Source organism: Salmo trutta, chromosome 38, assembly GCF_901001165.1.
Source record: "Salmo trutta chromosome 38, fSalTru1.1, whole genome shotgun sequence".
Classification (NCBI taxonomy): domain Eukaryota; kingdom Metazoa; phylum Chordata; class Actinopteri; order Salmoniformes; family Salmonidae; genus Salmo; species Salmo trutta.
Window position 1 is genome coordinate 7,156,836 of NC_042994.1, and position 20,111 is coordinate 7,176,946.

Consider the following 20,111-nt stretch of genomic DNA (forward strand, 5'->3'; position numbering starts at 1 on the left):
GTTGTTTGAGAGTTTCATTAAACCATCTTACCCAGTAAACCACCAGAAGAGCATCTTCGACAGGAAAGAGGCATCCTTGACTGGACATGGGTTCTGAAACAGATTAGAGGGTGAATGTCACTGACTTTGACCACCATGTAAATCTCTCAATGTTTAAAGGCTTTGGTAAAACATAGGATTCCTCTGTGGCTGACTGTAATGGTTCTATGATGTACTTGTAGAGTCTATTTACTGGATGCTAATGAGTTTAAACAGCATGATGCAGTAAGCTGGTCCTCAGTGGAAACTGCATGTGTAAATAGCTGGAGACTGTGGACAGGAGTAAAGCGCGTAAACAGTTAGAGTTAGTGTTGGAGCTATAGTTGGGAGGAGAATTTGAGGTCCATGCTGGGTGGTAACATGTCGTCACTGTGGCACCATGCTGAACACACACACCTACACACTAGCAATTTGTGCTCATGCTCGATCTTTGGCAACCTCTCTTCCCTTTACCGCCCCCTCACCGGAGGTCTTACTCTGTCTCTCTCTCCATCTCTCTCACTCTTCCTCTCCATCCCTCGCTTTCTCTGTTGTGACTGACTATGAGAATCTCTGACCAAGATGTGGGGAGAGCAGAGAACACACTAGGGTGTGGCTCTTGCACCAGGCTGTGGCTTCCAGTCCTCTGAACCTCACTACCGCTGGCCAACCGGGACAGATACTGAAAGACATTTAGGAGTTTTTTGGGACAGTTTGTTTTCTTGTTTTTCTCTCAAGATACAGTATCATGTCATGTCATGGACTATATAGGCTTCACTGTAGCTACCACTACCAAAGTCAAGTTGATTAGAACAGGAGTTGTTATAGTCGCTATGGTTGTTTGGTTGGAACATGATTCATCAGTCTTTTTTGATTGTACCGACCGTGAGAGAGTATGATTCCGTAAACCGCAAAAATACAGAACTGTGTTGGTGTAGTAGTGGTGTAACGATCGTAGCATGGTTCATGTGGTGTGTGAGTCGTGTGTATGGAATGGACAGAGTAGACAACACACATTCATTCATTCATTCATTCACACTGTCCTCATAGGAAAGTGGGCAGAGAGAGGAAGTGAATCACTTGAGCTTCCACCAAAAGGGAAACTCAGTGAGTGTGTTGACAACGAAGTCGAAAACCACAAGATGGCTTCTATTCTCAATCCCAGTCTCTGCCCAAGCATTCTCTCATGTTTTGGAAGGAGAGAGCATTTTGACGGAAGTGAAATATAGCCCACGTTCTGATCTAATTCCTACCTTGACGAGGACGGTTTTTCCCTCTGGAGGCTGGTCAGCGAAACAACACAGGAAGAGCTGGGCCAGTTGGAGTGAGAAGTAGGAGAAAAACGCTGTGTATCTCACAATATCGGTGGTGATACCCTGTTAAAAAAGAAAACATTGAATATTACATGATTTGCCTAAGTAAATAAAGGTTAAATAAATAAAATTGTCAACATTATCGTTGTAATTGCATTTCTCATGCAACATATAGTTGTGTAACCATTTGTGGGTTACTGAGACATGCATCTCTTGAGTTTTAAGACATAGGGAAATGGGTTGGTTACACACAGCATTGGAACTGTGGCATCAAGGAAATCATGTTTCAATTTAAATGCTCTGTCACAACTGGTAAAAATTGTATCATTAATTGTGACACTTTTTATTTCATCAGTGTGGGTTTGCGTGAGTTTGTCAAAATGCAAGCTTTTTTTCCCAGATAAAGATTTCAAGATTTCCCATACTTGAACTCAACATAAGGCACACTATATAGGACAGGATATGGTTATATGCCACGATCACAGAGAGACTCAATAAAGCTTATTTTGAACCGTAAAGCCAAATCGTGGTGTAAAACCAAAGTCTTTAATACGTCGCTTTATATAAATGAAGAAATAGTAAAAAGCTCCCTGCAGTCACGCTACGACCCATATCTGTAAATAGAGAGATTGTGGGTGAAGCAGACACAAACCAACCCTCCCTCCCTCTTTCTCAATGGAAGACAGCCAAAACAGTGATATTAACCGCGTATTATGTGAAATGTGGTTTTCACGTTATTCTTAACTTATAAGAGACCAGCAGGCCTGTTTTTGATGGCCCATATGTCAACCTAATGTTTACCCGTTTCCCTTTGTGTGAAAGTTAGAGCCATAGTAAACGGCAGTTGGAGTGATTTTGACATTTTAGTCATTTAGCAGACGCTCTTATCCAGCCCTTACAGGAGCAGTTAGGGTTAAGTGCCTTGCTCAAGGGCAAAATATTTTCATCTAGTTGGCTCAGGGATTTGAACCAGAGACTTTTCGGTTACTGGCTCAACGCTCTTAACCACTAGGCTATCTATAGGTACGTCTTATGATCAAATCAAATTGTAATTGTCAGATGCTTCATAAACAACAGGTGTAGAATTACAGTGAAATGTTTATGAGCAATGATAGCTTGGCTATGTACAGTACAGGGGGTACCAGTACCTAGTCGATGTGCGCGGGTACGAGGAAACTGAGGTAGCTATGCTTCCCTGTGGCTCAGTTGGTAGAGCATGGTGTTAGCAATGCCAGGGTTGTGGGTTCGATTCCCACGGGGGGCCAGTATGAAAAAAATGTATGCATTCACTACTGTAAGTCGCTCTGGATAAGAGCGTCTGCTAAATGACTAAAATGTAAATGTAAAATGTATATACGTAGGGGTAAAGTGACTAGGCAACAGGATAGATACACTGCTGCTATTGTCTATTACTGTATGTGATGAGTGTGTGTGTGGCGAATGTATGTATGTGTTGGAGTGTCAGTGTAAGTATGTGTGGGTAGAGTCCAGTGTGTGTGCATAGAGTCAAAAATAGTGCAAAAATGGTCAATGCAGATATTCCGGTTAACTATTTAGCACTCTTATGACTTGGGGGTAGAAGCGGTTCAGGAACCTTTTGGTCCCAGACTTGCGGTAGCCATACGGTAGCAGAGAGAACAGTCTATGACTTGGTTGGCTGGAGTTTTTGACAATTTTTAGGCCCTTCCTCTGGCACCACTTGGTATAGAGGTCCTGGATGGCAGGGAGTTCAACCCCAGTGATGTACTGGGCCGTACGCACCCCCCTCTGTAGCGTCTTGCGGGCAGATGCCGAGCAGTTGCCACACCAAGTGGAGATGCAGCCAGTCGAGATGCTCCCAATGGTGCAGCTGTAGAACTTTTTGATGATCTGACGGCCCATGCCAAATCTTTTCAGCCTCCTGGCGGGGAAGAGGCATTGTCGGGCGTTCTTCACGACTGTGTTGGTGTGTGTGGACCATGATAGATCCTTAGTGATGTGGACACTGAGGAACCTGAAGCTCTCGACCCGCTCCACCACAGCCCATGTGAATGGGGGAATATTTGGCCCTCCATTTCCTGTAGTTGTTGATGACAACCTCACACTATGTTGCGCCCAGAGTGCAGATAGGGAGAACAAAATAGATCTGGCCGCATAGTGAAAACAGGGTCAGGATAGTATGGGGCCAGGAGTGGGTGGTAATATATGCCTGTAAACATAGGTCAGTTGGTCTGACCAACGAGCCGAGGGAATTGGGTCTGCAAAACCAAACCAAACATGAACTCTGTACACTCAGACCTTTTAGCGCTGCAGTGAAATGTCTCATGTTGAGATACAGGAACTGTCTTCTAATGTTGTTGCTAGTCTACCAGAGGAGCTGGTGGTGGCCATGTGTGTGCACGTTTGAAATTGTGTCCGTCTATACACTGAGTGTACAAAACATGCTCTTTCCATGACAGACTGACCAGGTGAATCCAGGTGAAAGCTATGATCCCTTATTGATGTCACCTGTTAATTCCAATCAGTGTAGATGAAGGGGAGGAGACGGGTTAACAAAGGATTTTTAAGCCTTGAGACAATTGAGACATGGATTGTGTATGTGCGCCATTCAGAGGGTGAATGGGCAATACAAAATATTTAAGTGCCTTTGAACGGGGTATGGTAGTAGATGCCAGGCACACCAGTTTGAGTGTGTCAAGAACTGCAACGCTGCAGGGTTTTTCACACTCAACAGTTTCTAGTGTGTATCAAGAATGGTCCCCCACCCAAAGGACATCCAGCCAACTTGACACAACTGTGGGAAGCATTGGAGTCAACATGGGCCAGCATCCCTGTGGAATGCTTTCGACACCTTGTAGAGTCCATGTGCCGATGTATTGAGGCTGTTCTGAGGGGAAAAGGGGGTGCAACTCAATATTAGGAAGCTATTCTTAATGTTTTGTTCTCCCGGTGTATGTGACTGTGTTGAGTGGATAATACAAATACTGTATTTCCCAGTAGGTTGGTCCCAGTAGGTGTTTGCTGGCTGTTCCTGCCTATAAAAGTGGTGTTGACGTACCTCTGGTTTTACCCAGGGCTGCCATGTTGGGTTGTCTCACCATCACTATCGGTTTTACCTCAGAGCTGTCATTACCGCTGGCCTAAACACTACGTGTGGTAATGTCATACTGGAGGCGATAAGGATGTGATATGGATGTGTGTGTTTCTAAAAACGCGAATGCTGTTACTGCTTTGACAAAATACGAGGACAATGATTGCAGTGTCTAGAAGGAAGAGACACCGGATGAGAGGAGGGGAGTCTAGCAATCTACAGAGGCTTTAGGGAGACAAGAGTTGGCGGTGTCTGTCATCCACCCTACCAACACTGCAGGGTTTCCTCTGTCGACTTTGGGGAGGCAATGCATTTATACCCAAGTCATGCTAAGTCTAGACTAGAGAACACTTGGTTAATTTTGTGGAGTTACGAATAAAGCATAGTAGTCACAACAGCATCTCTATATCAAGCAATGCACTCTCTAGCCTCTAAGTCTAGACTATGGGTAGACAACCCTAGACCCTAGATAACCCTTCAGGCAAACTGGTTCTGCGGGGTCACTGAGTGCAAACCTAAGCAGACATAACAGTCAGGATGTAAGCGTAGCATATTCATCCAAGTAAATTGTTTCCTACGTTACAAAATGATTGTGTGTCATGACTGTTTTGACAGTAGTCTCTATTAACCTACATTCACATAGCGTGTGAGAATAATTTTGACTACTTGTAACATCAGTCATGCAGACACTGAGTATGTTAGTGCCTGTGTCATCACACCTGCTACTTCTCCCATAGACCATAGAGAATAAAGTAATGTTCTACTACCACTGTACCTCGTACATAGCCAGCTGGATCTTTGCCCGTAGGGGCACCAGGGAACACACCACCGCCAGGACCCAGAACAGGAAGAGGAAGACGGAGGAACGACAGCCTCGTATCCTCTCCAACTGGATGATGCATATGGCCAGGACCTGAGGAGAGAGTGGGAGAGTGAGACAGTGAGTGGGAGAGTGGGAGAGAGAGTGTGACAGTGAGTGAGAGTGAGATTAGCATGACTTGCATTACAACGGACAGTGAAAGTCAAGCGAGTGTTTTGAAAGGAGAGACCCCCGACTGAGGACTGGCAAGCGAGTCTACTAACTATTACTTTGAAGATGAAAATGAATCACTCAATAAATCCTCTGTATCAGCATTCACTGTCATTCCCAGTAGTCTCTGGGGCTGAGAAGAAAGCTGAGAAGAATCAATGGCTAAATAGAAAATATTTGTAAGGATTGGATTTGGCTTTTGTTGGTTTTGGAGAAAGAGGTTAGATTGGGATTTCCCTGACCACAGACGCAGCTGTTATCCTGCTGACTTCCTTCAATAAAACAACAGATGTATAGTACTATGCCCTCCACCCCTCCTTCCTTCCATCCCTCCGTCCATGCATTGCTTTTTGCCTTAATTGCACTACATTTATTTTCTCTTATTCAAAAACGTCTCTGAACTCTTCTATTTTGTTCGAATACAGGCTGTCGTTGTAAATATAATAACATTCTTAACTGACTTGCCTGGTTAAATAAAGGTTTAGTAAAATAAGTAGATAAAACAGGACTGATTCCATGTTTTGGGGCACCAGTGTCTATCCGAAAAATCCCTTGTCTTTCCACGGACTGTGTTTTGGCTGTAATTATCTCTGACTGTCTGTAGTTTGGTCAAGTTGAGAAGTCATCTAGCCTTGCCAGCTCATCACTAAAAGGAGAGTGTGGTTATAGAGTTGCATAATAGATACCATACTGGTTCCATTGGATCGGGATGGATGAGCCATCAAAACCACTGAACTGTCTTGTTTTTAAGCAACCAGCCATGATTATATAACGTTTCATAGATCAACAACACAAATATGGTGATTGTTGGGTTAATTTTCAGTTTCTATGCTTATTGTCTGACTAACCACATTGCAGGCAAAGAAACGGCCTCCAGCCTCATAATTACCAGTATAAACTCTTGATAGATCAACGACACCATAGAAACTAGCCTGGTCCCAGATAGTTTTGTGCTACCTTGACAACTCCTAAAGGTTATAGTGTGGCAAGACAGCACAAACGGATCTGGGACCAGGCTAGGTAGAAACACTATATAGAAAAATATCTATGCTGTGTGGTTGGATGTCAGGTTCATTTCCCAGTTTCTATGCTGCTTGGCCTGTTGCTTAACTAGCCACATTGCAAGCAAGAAATGGCCATTCCCTTCTGAGAGGAACCCATTTCCTTGAATGGAAGTCAGTGGGTGGAACTAAGTCCATTACTTAAACCTAACTCAATTCCCTACCTAGTAATTATACAGGAAGTCTGGGTCATTGGGGTGGAAAAATAACTCTGCGTCATGGTGTCGCTGATTACAGCAGATGGCGTGGCTTGCAAGCAGCTCTCATGGTAGGAAGGGAGAGCAACCATGACCACGAACCAGGGGTGAGTCTGTTTAATTTTTTAAAATTCCCATACATTGACTGTATATGGGTCGATGAGGACGAGAAACAAGCAAAATAACGTAGTTTCTTTTGGACACAGTGTTCCTTAGCTTTACGTATGGGAAACCAGAGGGTGGTGGCTGCCATTAGGGCTCTGTGTCCAGAAAATTATTGGCCTTGGCTTTTTATTTATATAGCAACCAACCAATCAACTGTAAATATCATGGCTGGTTAACTGTAGCAAGGTCTTGGATTTCAAATCCGGGTCCCTAATGTGATAAAAAGTGACCTTTTTAAAAATGGATGCCTTGTGTACCTGGTACAAGAGATGCATTCAGTATTTCTTCACCCAAACAGTTGCTGATATTGACCTAAGAGTCTGAGGTGACCACAGGTGGGCCAGGCTGTCTGATTTGGAGGGACTGAGTCTGTGCAGCACTTGTGTTCGGCCTCTGAGGGAGAGGGGAGTTATGGGTAGGGGGGTCATGGCTCTGTGAGTCAGCTACAGGAGGCACACTGCCCTACATCCGGCCTCCTCCGCTCCTCCCTCTATTCCAACCCCTTACACCTCTGCCTCTGTCTTAAATCTGACGTTATACCCCCCACACAGTAGTAAACAGAACTTTATTCTATCTAGCTGGACCTCCCATAGTGCACTGCACTGCTCTCCACCGACGTTCTTCTTTGCCTGATCCCAGTACTGTAAATCAGTGGGGAGGATGATCTGAGAGTAGAGTACAGTATGTCTTTGTAATCATTGTAAAAGTTGTCACACAGTGTTTATCGACAGAGGTCATGGAGTGCTTTACTTAGCCCCTGCCCTATCCAAGAGTAAATCAGGAGTAAACGACTCAAGCTGCTGCTATACGCATGCACCCCCAGGATCTTCTGTCAGGGAAGCCTCTTTCTTCACGATTGCTCTCTCCATCTACTATGTCTCAGTATCGCCTCTTGACTTCTCTTCCTTGACAGCAGATCCTTGGGGTGCATTCAAAATATATATCATGTATTTCACCTGCTTAAATAAAGGTAGGGGGGAAAAGCACCCCCCAGGATCTACTGTCAGGGAAGAGAAGTCAACAGCAGATACTGAGACATAAACAGTAGATAGAGAGAGAGAGCAATCGTGAAGAAAGAAGCTGAGACAAAGACATTGGCTGATGGTTACAGTACTTACCACAGTCAAGCTGCGTATGATGGGACTGAGGAGGAAGACCATGTGGTTTTGGATCTCATGACTCCTCTCCAGAAGAATGTAGAAGAACTCCACGAAGCCAAATGATGCCAGGAGGAACCCCAGCACCTGGAGGATGGACAGACACAGGGAGGGAAGCAGAGTGAGGCCTACAGTACTGCCATTGTGATTGATTCAAACGTTTTGGTTACTGGGGAAACCAGAAACATGCATCTTTAGCACCTAAATGACAATCTGGACTCTCAAGAGACTCTGGAACTGTCAATCCATATTGTCAAGCCGCATGTCTCCATATTGTAAGTATTTTATATACTTTATACAGTCTGAAGTACAACCACATGGAACATAACAGTAGAAAGTGAGAAGGGACCAATACATTTCAATGTACATGTAACCCTCTTGGAGTGCCATGTATGCCATCCTATAAACTCTTACGTTTGTCCTGTAAACTCTCCATGCTTTCTTGATTACTCTCTAAACCTTCAAGGCTTTTCCCCGCTGATATCCCCTCCTCTTGCTCGCTAAGGCATGAAATTGTCCCCGGCCGGCCCTATATAAACACTCACCGTGTGGTGCTTGGTTTTCACAGTACTTCACACTCATATTAGTTTATAGCAGATATGGTCGGTGCACTCGAACACTCGCCTGGTCTTGTATAATGTTAATGGCCATGCCATGTCTACTCTTGCGGTTTGGTTTAAGACTGGTCTTAAGGCTCAGGACTGTTTGGTGCAGGCTGGTTGTACTTTCGGGTTGAACCGTTGCACTGAATAACACTACAGGAGCATCCAACAGTGTGTGGGTACTGGGTATCTATTTTTCTTTCATGACTTTACTTTTTGTACCCTGCATCTGCAGGTCACTGGATGTGCTTATAAACTCAGGCTGGTTTGGCTCATAGAGATAGGATGACTAGAATGGACAATTCAAGTCACTGTTCTGTGATCATTGGACCGACCGTTGACCATATTGGGATTCTATGGGTTGGCTCACCGTCTTGGCGGTGCAGAGAGTGGATATTCGGATGCATCCACAGTCATGGCAGTAGAGTTTGAGGGCGTAGAAGGGCGCCAACAGCCAGAGGTAGACGCACGGGAACCAGACCAGCACCGTGTTCTGGAAGCACTCTGTCAGGTCCGGTTTGTCTGTGTACCACGTTCGATTCCAGTCCTGGAAAAGACAAAGATAGATCCGTTAATATGCAGTTTAAAATTAGGATGGTAGAGAGTGGAGGAGTAGGTTTCTGCACCATTCTCTGCACTGAGTAGAAGTCATTTCTTTCTTGACTCAATACAGATTTACATTTATGAAATGGAGTATTGTTCATTGTTCTCATGAGTTCATTTTAGGTACATCATTTCTCATTCAGTCTCTAAATTGGCTGTGTTCAAATAAATACAATTCAACCAATTTTCCTCCAAGCTTCGCCTACTGTACTGTCAACTTGAGGAACGTCAATTTGATTTATCAGTCTAACAGTTTACTCCTGTCAGGGTATTAGCCTAGTGACAGATTATTGAGGGCAAGGATTGTTAAATGAACTGCTTGAAGCAGGGCTGAGTCCAGTCCAGAGAAACTGGACGCTGGCTACAGTATAATGTCCCGGTCTGTGTATCTAGGCAATGGAGAGTGAAACCACAGCAAGTCAACATAATCTGCGTGCATTGGTTGGATGGTTGGAGCTTGGGAGTTTTTCGTCTTTTTTTCTACAGAGCTGAGTCAGTCCTGGAATATTTTAACCCACGGCTCCAGCACGTTTAAAAACTTTCCCCTTTGGAAGGGCGAAGTCAGTCAAAATATTACAGTACATGATGACGATACAAACCCACTTAGACGACAGTGGGATGTATTCTGTTTGTGCCGGCCGAAGTGTGTCGAGATTGCATCATGCAAGCCTGCAGCCCCCGGCGACGGTGGGCTGAAAGGAAGGAAGTCTGACTGTAAAAGCACCAAAATACTCTTAGCCTCTAAGTGCTCTGTTGTACTCTCACCTCTCCCTGTTTATCTCCTCTAAGCCCTCTAACGAAGGGCTGGGTGTCTGGCTGCAGTCTGCATTTTGGAGGAGCAAGAGGTGCCTGCCGAGTCGCGAGAGGAAGTGGGTTTAACTACTACGGTCGGATGGACTTGTTGAGCAGCAGCAATGCAGCATTGTGAATCATACATACACACACACACACACACACACACACACACACACACACACACACACACACACACACACACACACACACACACACACACACAGCAGCAGCTTGTAGCAGCGGGGCAAGGCAGACTCCCAAGGGCATAAGGGAGAGTGACCACAATTCATAACAGCTGCATGTTGGGTCATTACGCAACAGCAACACCAATTGTGTTACTTGACTGTAACAAATGTGTTATTCATTTCAGTTTAGTTTATCTATCCCACAAGAGGCAATTCTGCTCCTACTACATAAAATACTCCAGATCATGTGTGAGGAAATTCATCCACATACTGAATATTTTCTCCGTGTAACAGGTATTCTTCTGAAGTGCTAGATGGCTATTGACTCAATGAGTGGGAGTCTTTTTCACAGTCTCTCCTTGGCTCCTGTGGTCAATTTAGGCCTGCGAACAAACACTTTTACAACTTTTATATAAGAATCGTAAGTTGTCAAACAAACTCAAAAGCTTTTTCTTGGTCACCTTGCTCAGCGTTTTCTGAATTGGCTACAGAAGCTTCTTCCAGACCTTGGTTTGGATGGAAATGGAAGGTCTATTTTTACCTATCAAACGCAGTGATGTGAACTGAGGAGAGAGAGCCTGCATGGACTGTGTTGTGCACCTTTCAGTTGTCTGAGAGAAATGATACATTCTGATTCCTTTTTGATATCATTCAATTCTTCACTGTAATACTTTACGTCACTGCAAGCATAAATGTGTCTAAAGATCTCAGCCATTTGGCATATGGAGTGTATGTGTTAGCTAAATTGGATCTGTTCATTGTCATTTAGAGAATGTTGTAATTGTCTCGACAGGACTGTTCGTCACTGCCTTTGTCAAGTCTCCCAAATTGCAGAGTAGTTTTGATTTAAAATAATGTTTTCAAAACATGTTGAATTGCAGGGTTTCAATACAATCCCTCCAGTTTGCAGAGTAGGTGTTGTCTGAACCACACCTCTCTTGCTGAATGCAGGATTCTCTACGTCAAATTGTCATTATCCACAATGCAAGATAATAACATTTGATTGAGAGGGGATGAAATAATTCTCTTTTCACCTTTCAGCTCTTTGACTAGAACTGTTACCAAAGTCAGATTATGTTTTTGATGTAGCCGCACTACTCTGAAGGGTAATGGCCCCGGGCCCAGGGACATACGTTGCCATAAAATTACTACATATCTTTTATGCGTTCTATGTTTCACCTTCTGTAAATGTTTCATTTGGATGTTCCAGAGTTCTCCCATTCACAACATTCTGTTTTATATCTTGTCCCACGTTGGAAACTTTGTTAAAGAGGCAGCTGGCACAAGATTAGGTCGGCCACCTTTGTATACAGTTAGATTGGTGAGCTCTGAAGGGACATCGACTGATAATGGCCATGTTTTTTTCTGGCTTTGTTGGCAATATAACGGTTATGGCATGTTACTTGGTAGCAGATTGTTCTAGAAGTAGCAGACTGTTCTATGGATGAAATCTCAATTAGTGTTTGCATGTCTATTCCTGAATAAGACTGATATGTCAATATCAGGTGTGTGAAAGAAAGAGAAAGAAAAAGAGAGGGGGAATAGAGAGAATGACACAGGGAGAGAGCGAGAGGGGCACAGAGAAAGAGAGTGAGTGATGACAGGCGATTGACTGATACCTTTCTTCCTGGATCAATGCCATTCTCCAATTTTCGAATAAAAGTACACTTACATCAACGATAGTTCACATGTGTATCTGAATAAGGCTGGCATGTGAGTAGCAGGTCTGAGTGATAGAGAAAGGGGGGGGGGGTAGAGAGAGGGGGGGGTTGACTAGCTGGATCAGGGCCATTCTCACATTTTTTGAATCAAGATACAGAATGTGGAGCTTTGCTCCTATGTGTACTATTAGGGATTACCGGCAGCTGTCCACATACTGATTGATTCACATGCATTGCTGTACTTGATATTCTCAGATATCCTTACATTACCTACGGTAGCATCACATAGGATGCTTAAGCTCTTTGAGACTCCAATTCTCGTGCCACTATCCATGCCATCATTCTACTTAGATTACAGCCAGCACTCTACTTAGATTAGAATGCATGTCCAATACATAGATTTCTTCATTAAGTGGTATGCTAGTGTGGATATTGGAACCTCGTAGCCTAAGGTCTTTCTTGGCAAGGATTATTCCTGTCTGCCTATGTGCCCTAAGTGCACTTACATAGGTACCTATGGCTCTAATGTAATTTGAGAAAGGTCAATGCAGACACTGTGCAACTGTACCTTCCTTGTACCGCAGAGAAGTCTACCTGGAAAGTCTTCAGTAACCTAACTTTGAAATGCTTGAACTCTGAACTTACTCTACAGGTTTAAATGTGTCAACGTGTGCATGCTGGGACGGTTTAAACTGAATTCTTTCAGGACAATAAAGTCAACCACCAATGAGCACCTTATAGTAAATTGGCAGAACGTTAGTAAAGAAGACAATCCTACACAGTACACACTACTCTGCCAAGATGCATTTAACCCTGCAGAACAATACATAGTCCTGCCACAATAATTGCATGATACACTATATATACAAAAGTATGTGGACACCGCTTCAAATTAGTGGATTTGGCTATTTCAGCCACACCCGTTGCTTACCGGTGTATAAAATCAAGCACACAGTCATGCAATCTCCATAGACAAACATTGGCAGTAGAATGGCCGTACTGAAGAGCTCAGTGACTGTCCCATGTAGCACCGTCCAACAAGTCAGTTCATAACATTTCTGCCGTGCTAGAGCTGCCAACTGTAAGTGCTGTTATTGTGAAGTGGAAACGTCTAGGAGCAACAACGGCTCATCAGCCGTGAAGTGGTAGGCCACACAAGCTCACAGAACGGGACCACTGAGTGCTGCAGCATGTAGCGCATAAGAATCGTCTGTCCTCAGTTGCAACACTCACTACCGAGTTCCAAACTGCCTCTGGAAGCAACGTCAACTGTTCGTCGGGAGCTTCATGAAATGGGTTTCCATGGCCGAGCAGCCGCACACAAGCCTAAGATCGCCAAGCGTCAGCTGGAGTGGTGTAAAGTTGGCAAACATTGGACTCTGGAGCAGTGGAAACGTTATTTTGATGGGTCACGCTTCACCATCTGGCAGTGCAACGGACGAATCTGGGTTTGGCGGATGCCAGGAGAATGATACCTGCCCCAATGCATAGGGCCAACTGTACATTTTGGTGGAGGAGGAATAATGGTCTGGGGCTGATTTTCATGGTTCTGGCTAGGCCCCTTAGTTCCAGTGAAGGGAAATCTTAACGCTACGGAAATCTTAACGCTACATTCTAGACATTCATTACTCTTCTGGGAAGGCTTTCCACTAGATGTTGGAACATTGCTGCAGGGACTTGCTTCAATTCAACCACAAGAGCATTAGTGAGGTCGGGCACTGATGTTGGGCAATTATGCCTGGCTCACAGTCGGCGTTCCAATTCATCCTAAAGGTGTTGGATGGTGTTGAAATGCTTATGTTTCTAGCTCCAACAGTACAGTAATACCTAACAGCACAAAACAATACCCACAAATCCCAAAAATATCAGAACGAGCAATGTCAGAGTCCGAAATGGTGTGTATAGACCGTATGGACAGTATGTGAACAGAAAAGGTGTGTACAGCAGTAGTTATATAGGATTCAATGACAATATACATATGGCAGCACTATGTACATAGAGCAACTGTCTCTAAGGTGCAAAGTAGAGTACCGGGTGGGAGCCGGCTAGTAAGAGAGACTAAGTTCAGGACATTGTACTGGGCAGAGGCCGGCTAGTTGTGACTATTTAACAGTCTGATGGCCTGGAGATAGAAGCTGTTTTTCAGTCTCTTGGTCCCAGCTTTAATGCACCTGTACTGTCTCCACCTTCTAGATGGCTGCGTGGAGAACAGGCCATGGCTCGGATGGCTGAGGTCCTTGATGATCTTCTTGGCCTTCTTGTGACACCAAGGGCTGTAGATGTCCTGGAGGGCAGGCAGTGTGCCCCAGTGATGCGTTGGGCTGACCATACCACCCTCTGGAGAGCCATAGAGCTGTGGACGGAGCAATTGCCGTACCATGCGGTGATACAGCCTGACAGGAGGCTCTCAATGGTACATCTGTAGAATTTCTTCAGCCTCCTGAGGTTGTTGTGCTTTCTTCACCACACTGTCTGTGTGTATGGACCATTTCAGGTTGTCAGTGATGTGCACGCCAAGGAACTTGAAGCTTTAGATCATACCCCAAAGATCATACTCCCAAGACATGCTATCCACCTGAATCCGAATACCTGAGACTCGACCCAGGACCCGAGCGGGTCCGGATCCAGAATTCTAAATTATGTCACGGGTCTGGGTCGGCTCTGATATGATTGTCACGGGTTTCGGGTAGGTGGATGAGAGAGAGAGGGAGAGAGAGAGAGAGAGGAGCGTGTAGCTTGTTGTTGGCCAATCATAAGTCAGCAATGCGGCAATAGGCTACAGTCATAGAGCCTCTGTGTGTGGCAAAAGTTAGGAGATATCTAATCATTGGAAGATGCAATTAAAAGTTAAAGGAGAAGGATATGCTACAACGACCAAGAGCCAACATGTAGACTTCTGCTTAGTATTCTGAATGGAGTTGTTGTTATTTGTAACTGGAGGATGAGAAAGCGCATGCACTGCAGCCTCAATTAGCCTAGCTAGCTAAAATGAATTAGCTTTAATAGCTTCACCCGGTTTGATGCAGTCAAGACAGGTACTACGTCACCATGTTTGATGATAAATAACCTAGCTATGGCAGCTATTAGTCTACTATAGTGCGAGTCGGCTTGTTGGTTGGTTGCTGTCTCTCATCTCTTACTCCCTGCTCCCTGTGTCACTCGCTCACAGTTAAGGCTCCTCCACTGCCTAGTAGAGTGGCACCTCTCTCTCCCTCTTCTCACACTTTATCAGCTCTGGTTAATAAAGTAGCTTAACAAAGGACTTTTCTGCTGCTCCCATCACTTGGATCGGACCTGTTCAGGATTCTACCAGGTCTATACAGAAAGGGTCTAGTTTTCCTCGGGTTACTTCAAAACGGATCTGTATTTATGCATATCGGATATGGGTGGGAAATCCCCAGGTCCATTTTGGAATGAGACCAACGTTTTGGACCCGTGAAGACCTCTATTGCTAACCTCTCACCATTACCAATAACAGGGAAGGTTAGCATTTTTTGGGGGGGGTATGATATGTATGCCTCTGTAACTTTCTCACTCATCATGATTCATTCAGGATTATCCGTGATCATGGTAGCATCCACATTTTCCATTGTTATTTACTGTAAAAGCGAGTCCAAATGACACAATACATTATTTACCATTGATATCTATTGGGCACAAAATAATCTGAAACACAACCAAAACAAACTGCAAATGCATCCCACAAGTTTGGCTGCATCATGTTATGGGTATGCTTGTCATCGGCAAGGACTGGGGAGTTTTTTTTAGGATAAAAATAAATGGAATTAAGCTAAGCACAGGAAACATCCTAGAGGAAAACCTGGTTCAGTCTGCTTTCCAACAGACACTGGGAGAGAAATGCACCTTTCAACAGGACAATAACCTAAAACACAAGGCCAAATCTACACTGGAGTTGCTTACCAAGATGACATTGAGTGTTCCTGAGTGTTCTAGTTACAGTTTTGACTTAAATCGGATTGAAAATCTATGGCAAGACTTGAAAATGGCTTTTTAGCAATGATCAACAACCAACTTGACAGAGCTTGAAGACAGATTTTATTTGTCATACATTTTTAATCAAAGTTAGAATTTTTCTTCCACTTCCACATTACATAGTATTTTGTGTAGATTGTTGACCAAAAATGACAATTAAATCAATTTTAATCCCACTTTGTAACACAAAAAAAAGTAAAGTCAAGGGGTGTGAATACTTTCTGAAGGCACTGTATTCTAAATAGATTTCAAACAGTTAACTACCGGTACTTGCTCAAACAAGTGAACTTTTGAACATGATGTCCATCATGCACTCACCCATAGAGGATCCAGGCCACTGAGTTCACAAAAGGCATCCATCCACTCCCCTTCTCCTTCCTCCTCACTTCTCTCTGGAGTACAATATCCCTTCTCAGGATGGGCACAGGTACTGTATGAGTGAGAGTGTCTGTGTGTAAGACTCCTCTTTCTGAAGTAAAATATCGCTGCTCTCAGGTGTAGGCTTGTCACTCAGTGTGTGTCAGTGTTAGACTTCTCCTCAATGAAGGTACATTGTGTGTGTCTCTGTGTTAAGGTACACTGTATGTGTGTCTGTGTTAAGGTACACTGTGTGTGTCTGTGTGTTAAGGTACACTGTGTGTGTCTATGTGTTAAGGTACACTGTGTGTGTCTGTGTTAAGGTACACTGTGTGTGTCTGTGTTAAGGTACACTGTGTGTGTCTCTGTGTTAAGGTACACTGTGTGTGTCTGTGTTAGTATAATACTTATGTTAGTGAAGCCACTCAAGTGTTCTAGTGTTCAAGTCAAGTGTTCCTCTCCTCTCTCTCTCTGACACCTTGTGCTCCTCCAGCAGTTCTGAGTCCCTCTCTGTGTCTCCGCTGTTTATGAGTGTGTCTCCCTGTTAGGTGGGTGGAAGTATTTTTCTCTCTCTCTCTCTCTCTCTCTCTCTCTCTCGTTCTCTCTCTCTGTCGCTCTCTCTCTCTCTCTCCCCTCTTTTTCTCCAACGTCTGCTGGATCTTGATCAAAACACCACAACTTGCTACTCCCCCTTGATAGGATGGCAGTCTGTTCCACACCCAGAAACACTCCTCTCCTCCCTCTCTCCCTTTCTCCCCTCGACACCCGTCCTCTCCCTGTAGTTAAGTAGCAGCTTTATCTCCCTCTGTGACCACGAGGAGTTTTGTTTTTGCATTGACACAGTTAAGTAGGTGCGATTTTCAGAGTTCAAAGTTCATTCCTGGCCCCTTGCTGGTCCTAATAACCTAGATATGTATGTCCACCTGTTTGACATCTATGTAAACAAAGGACCATGGGAATGCCATGAATTTCCTACCAGCATTTAGGTGAGAAACACTGAGCAAGAGCGGAACACACGTACACATATATATATATATATATATATATATATATATATATATATATATATATACATATATATACACACACACACACACACATATATATCTATATATATGTATACACACACACACGCACAGTAATGATTTAGTAGTTCATAACTGTGCCATGCCACTCTAGCTAACCACATACACACACGCAGGCAACAGTAGTGTATCAGTGCCCCAGCCAGCACCATGGAGTTGACACAGAGAGAGAGGGTGTCATTTCTGAGATATATAGCCCTCCATGATGTTGTGTGGAATGCAGCAACTTACTGATTCGTTTTTTGGGGTGTGAATTCTGAGAGGAGATTATGGAAAGTGTGTGTGTAAGGAGTTGGAGGGTGGGTATGAGGAACTTTGTGTGTATGTGTATATGCGTGTGTGCTTGTTCATGCATGCGTCTCTGTGTGTGTGTGTGTGTGTGTGTGTGTGTGTGTGCGTGCATGTGCGTCTGTGTGTATGTGCGTGTGCGCTTGCTCATGCATGCGTCTGTGTGTGCGTTCTTTCGTTTATGTGTGTGTGCACGTGTGCGCATGCATGTGTGTGGGGCAGTTATTGTGTGAGGAGAGTGCCAGATGTGAGGATGAGTAACCTTGCAACACTTCCCTTTCCTCCAAACCTCAGCCAAACCTTAAAAAAAACTCACCACAAACTCTGACCCCAACAGACATCCATCCTCATCTGAACCTCATGGAATATTTTGCTAAACCCCAATAAAAACAGTGTCTGTGTCTCTCGTCCTTTAAGGGTCTTTGTAGTCTGCTTATAGGTACGGTAGTCTAACATCAGACACACTAACTGATGACCATCACCCTGGTGAAGACCCAAGGGAAAGTTCAGATGGTGCACGGGGAAAGTATGACAGTGTCTGGTAATACCGACACCACAGTAGAGAAACATGGAAAGAAGGGAGGGATGGAGGGAGGGCTAGAGGGAGGGATGGCACGGCAGAAGCAACCCACCATGCCCTCTGCTGTGTCTAACCACGTCCAAAGAGCGTGAAAGAAAATATGACTCTATTTTTCTTCAACGTGAATCATCATCGTCATAAACATATCAGTTCTTCTCAAGGTCACTTGTCTGTCCATGGTGTGAAACCTGGGGGGGAACACAACCGAATAGTCTCTCCCTTGGAGTCTGTGTAGAATCCAATGATATATTCAACTCAATATTCAATTAGATATATTCTATTAAATGTAACTTCAGGTGTTATGACGTGTTCTGGCCTATAGAATAAAAAATATATATACTAAATGTATTGAGTGATACTGACATAATGCGCATATTCTTCATTGGCCCCCTTTTTTTGTGTCTTCCTTAACAAAGGTCAAAGATGTGTCATAGTCGTTGTGCTTGATATCCCTCCTCTCAAGTGTGACTCGTTCCACTCTGGGTTGTTCTGTAACATCGCTGATAAGGCAACAGGGTGATAGTGACCGGGGGAGGGGTTTAGAGGAGAGCGATATCTCCCTGACCACCAGCACCACTATGGTAAATGTTTTAGCTTTTATCATGAAAGGCCATCTTCCTAATTACTGGGTCATCCATGTTTTGGTGTGTGTGGGTAACGTAGTCTATGGTCACGGATGCTATATGCTGTCTGTTGTCACATACAGGTGAAGAAATAGGATGTAGCACTACAATTCTCTAAAACATGACGAAGTAGTTAGATGCATCCAAATGACTCTATGGAATGAGGATGTTGTATATACTGTATAGACAGGACAGTATGTCTATGTATTGTGCATTTATAGTACATACTGCTATATATATATATACTGTGTATAAATAGTACCAGTCAAAAGTTTGGACACACCTACTCTTTCCAGGGTTTTTCCTTATTTTTACTGTTTTCTATATTGTAGAATAATAGTGAAGACATCAAAATTATGAAATAACACATATGGAATCATGTAGTAACCAAAAAACTTTTAAACAAATCAAAATATATTTTATATTTGAGATTCTTCAAAGTAGCCACCCTTTGCCTTGATGACAGCTTAAACATGATTCCACATATTTATTTTATTTAACCTTTATTTAACTAGGCAAGTCCATATGTGTTATTTCATAGTTTTGATGTATTCACTATTATTCTACAATGTAGAAAATAGTAAAAATATAGAAAAACCCTTGAATGAGTCGGTGTGTCCAAACATTTGACTGGTATACTGTCACGTCCTGGCCAGTATAAGGGTTAATTGTTATTGTAGTTTGGTCAGGACGTGGCAGAGGGTATTTGTTTTATGTGGTTCAGGGCAGTCTGGCCAGTCCGGCAGTTCAGGGCAGTCTGCCCAGACTGTCCCGAGTTGCCAGACTGCCCAGACTGTCCCGAGCCGCCAGACTGCCCAGACTGTCCCGAGCCGCCAGACTGCCCGGACCGTCCCGAGCCGCCAGACTGCCCAGACTGTCCCGAGCCGCCAGACTGGCCAGACTGCCCCGAGTTGCCAGACTGCCCAGACTGCCCCGAGCTGCCAGAGTGGCCCGACTGCCTGGAACGGCCAGAACCGGAGCCACCTCCTGATATAGGTGGGTTGGGGAGGGGGGGTGTAGCACAGTGCCGTCGTTGACGGCAGCCACCCTCCCTTCCCTCACTTTTAGTAGAGGGGAAATTTGTTTTGTTGTTTGGGTTTTTTTTTTTTTATTTTTTTTTTTTTAAGGTGCTTCCGGGGTTAGCACCTTTAAGGGGGGGGGTACTGTCACGTCCTGGCCAGTATAAGGGTTAATTGTTATTGTAGTTTGGTCAGGACGTGGCAGAGGGTATTTGTTTTATGTGGTTCAGGGCAGTCTGGCCACTCCGGCAGTTCAGGGCAGTCTGGCCACTCCGGCAGTTCAGCGCAGTCTGGCCACTCCGGCAGTTC

The 20,111-nt window shown here is 44.2% G+C and overlaps 1 protein-coding gene across 2 annotated transcripts in view; it reads right to left on the reverse strand.

Moving 5' to 3' along the window:
* LOC115178900 (multidrug resistance-associated protein 1) overlaps window positions 1-16,465 on the reverse strand; it is a 34,997-nt gene extending 18,532 nt beyond the window's left edge. For both annotated transcript variants that reach the window (XM_029740311.1, XM_029740310.1), the window contains exons 1-6: window positions 16,169-16,465; window positions 8,984-9,160; window positions 7,973-8,098; window positions 5,177-5,314; window positions 1,272-1,394; window positions 32-93 (exon numbers count right to left, since the gene is read on the reverse strand). In XM_029740311.1, the coding sequence (XP_029596171.1) occupies window positions 32-93; window positions 1,272-1,394; window positions 5,177-5,314; window positions 7,973-8,098; window positions 8,984-9,160; window positions 16,169-16,210 (668 nt within the window). In that variant the 5' untranslated portion in view covers window positions 16,211-16,465. The remainder of the gene's footprint in view (window positions 1-31; window positions 94-1,271; window positions 1,395-5,176; window positions 5,315-7,972; window positions 8,099-8,983; window positions 9,161-16,168) is intronic.
* Between the last annotated feature and the right edge of the window lie 3,646 nt (window positions 16,466-20,111).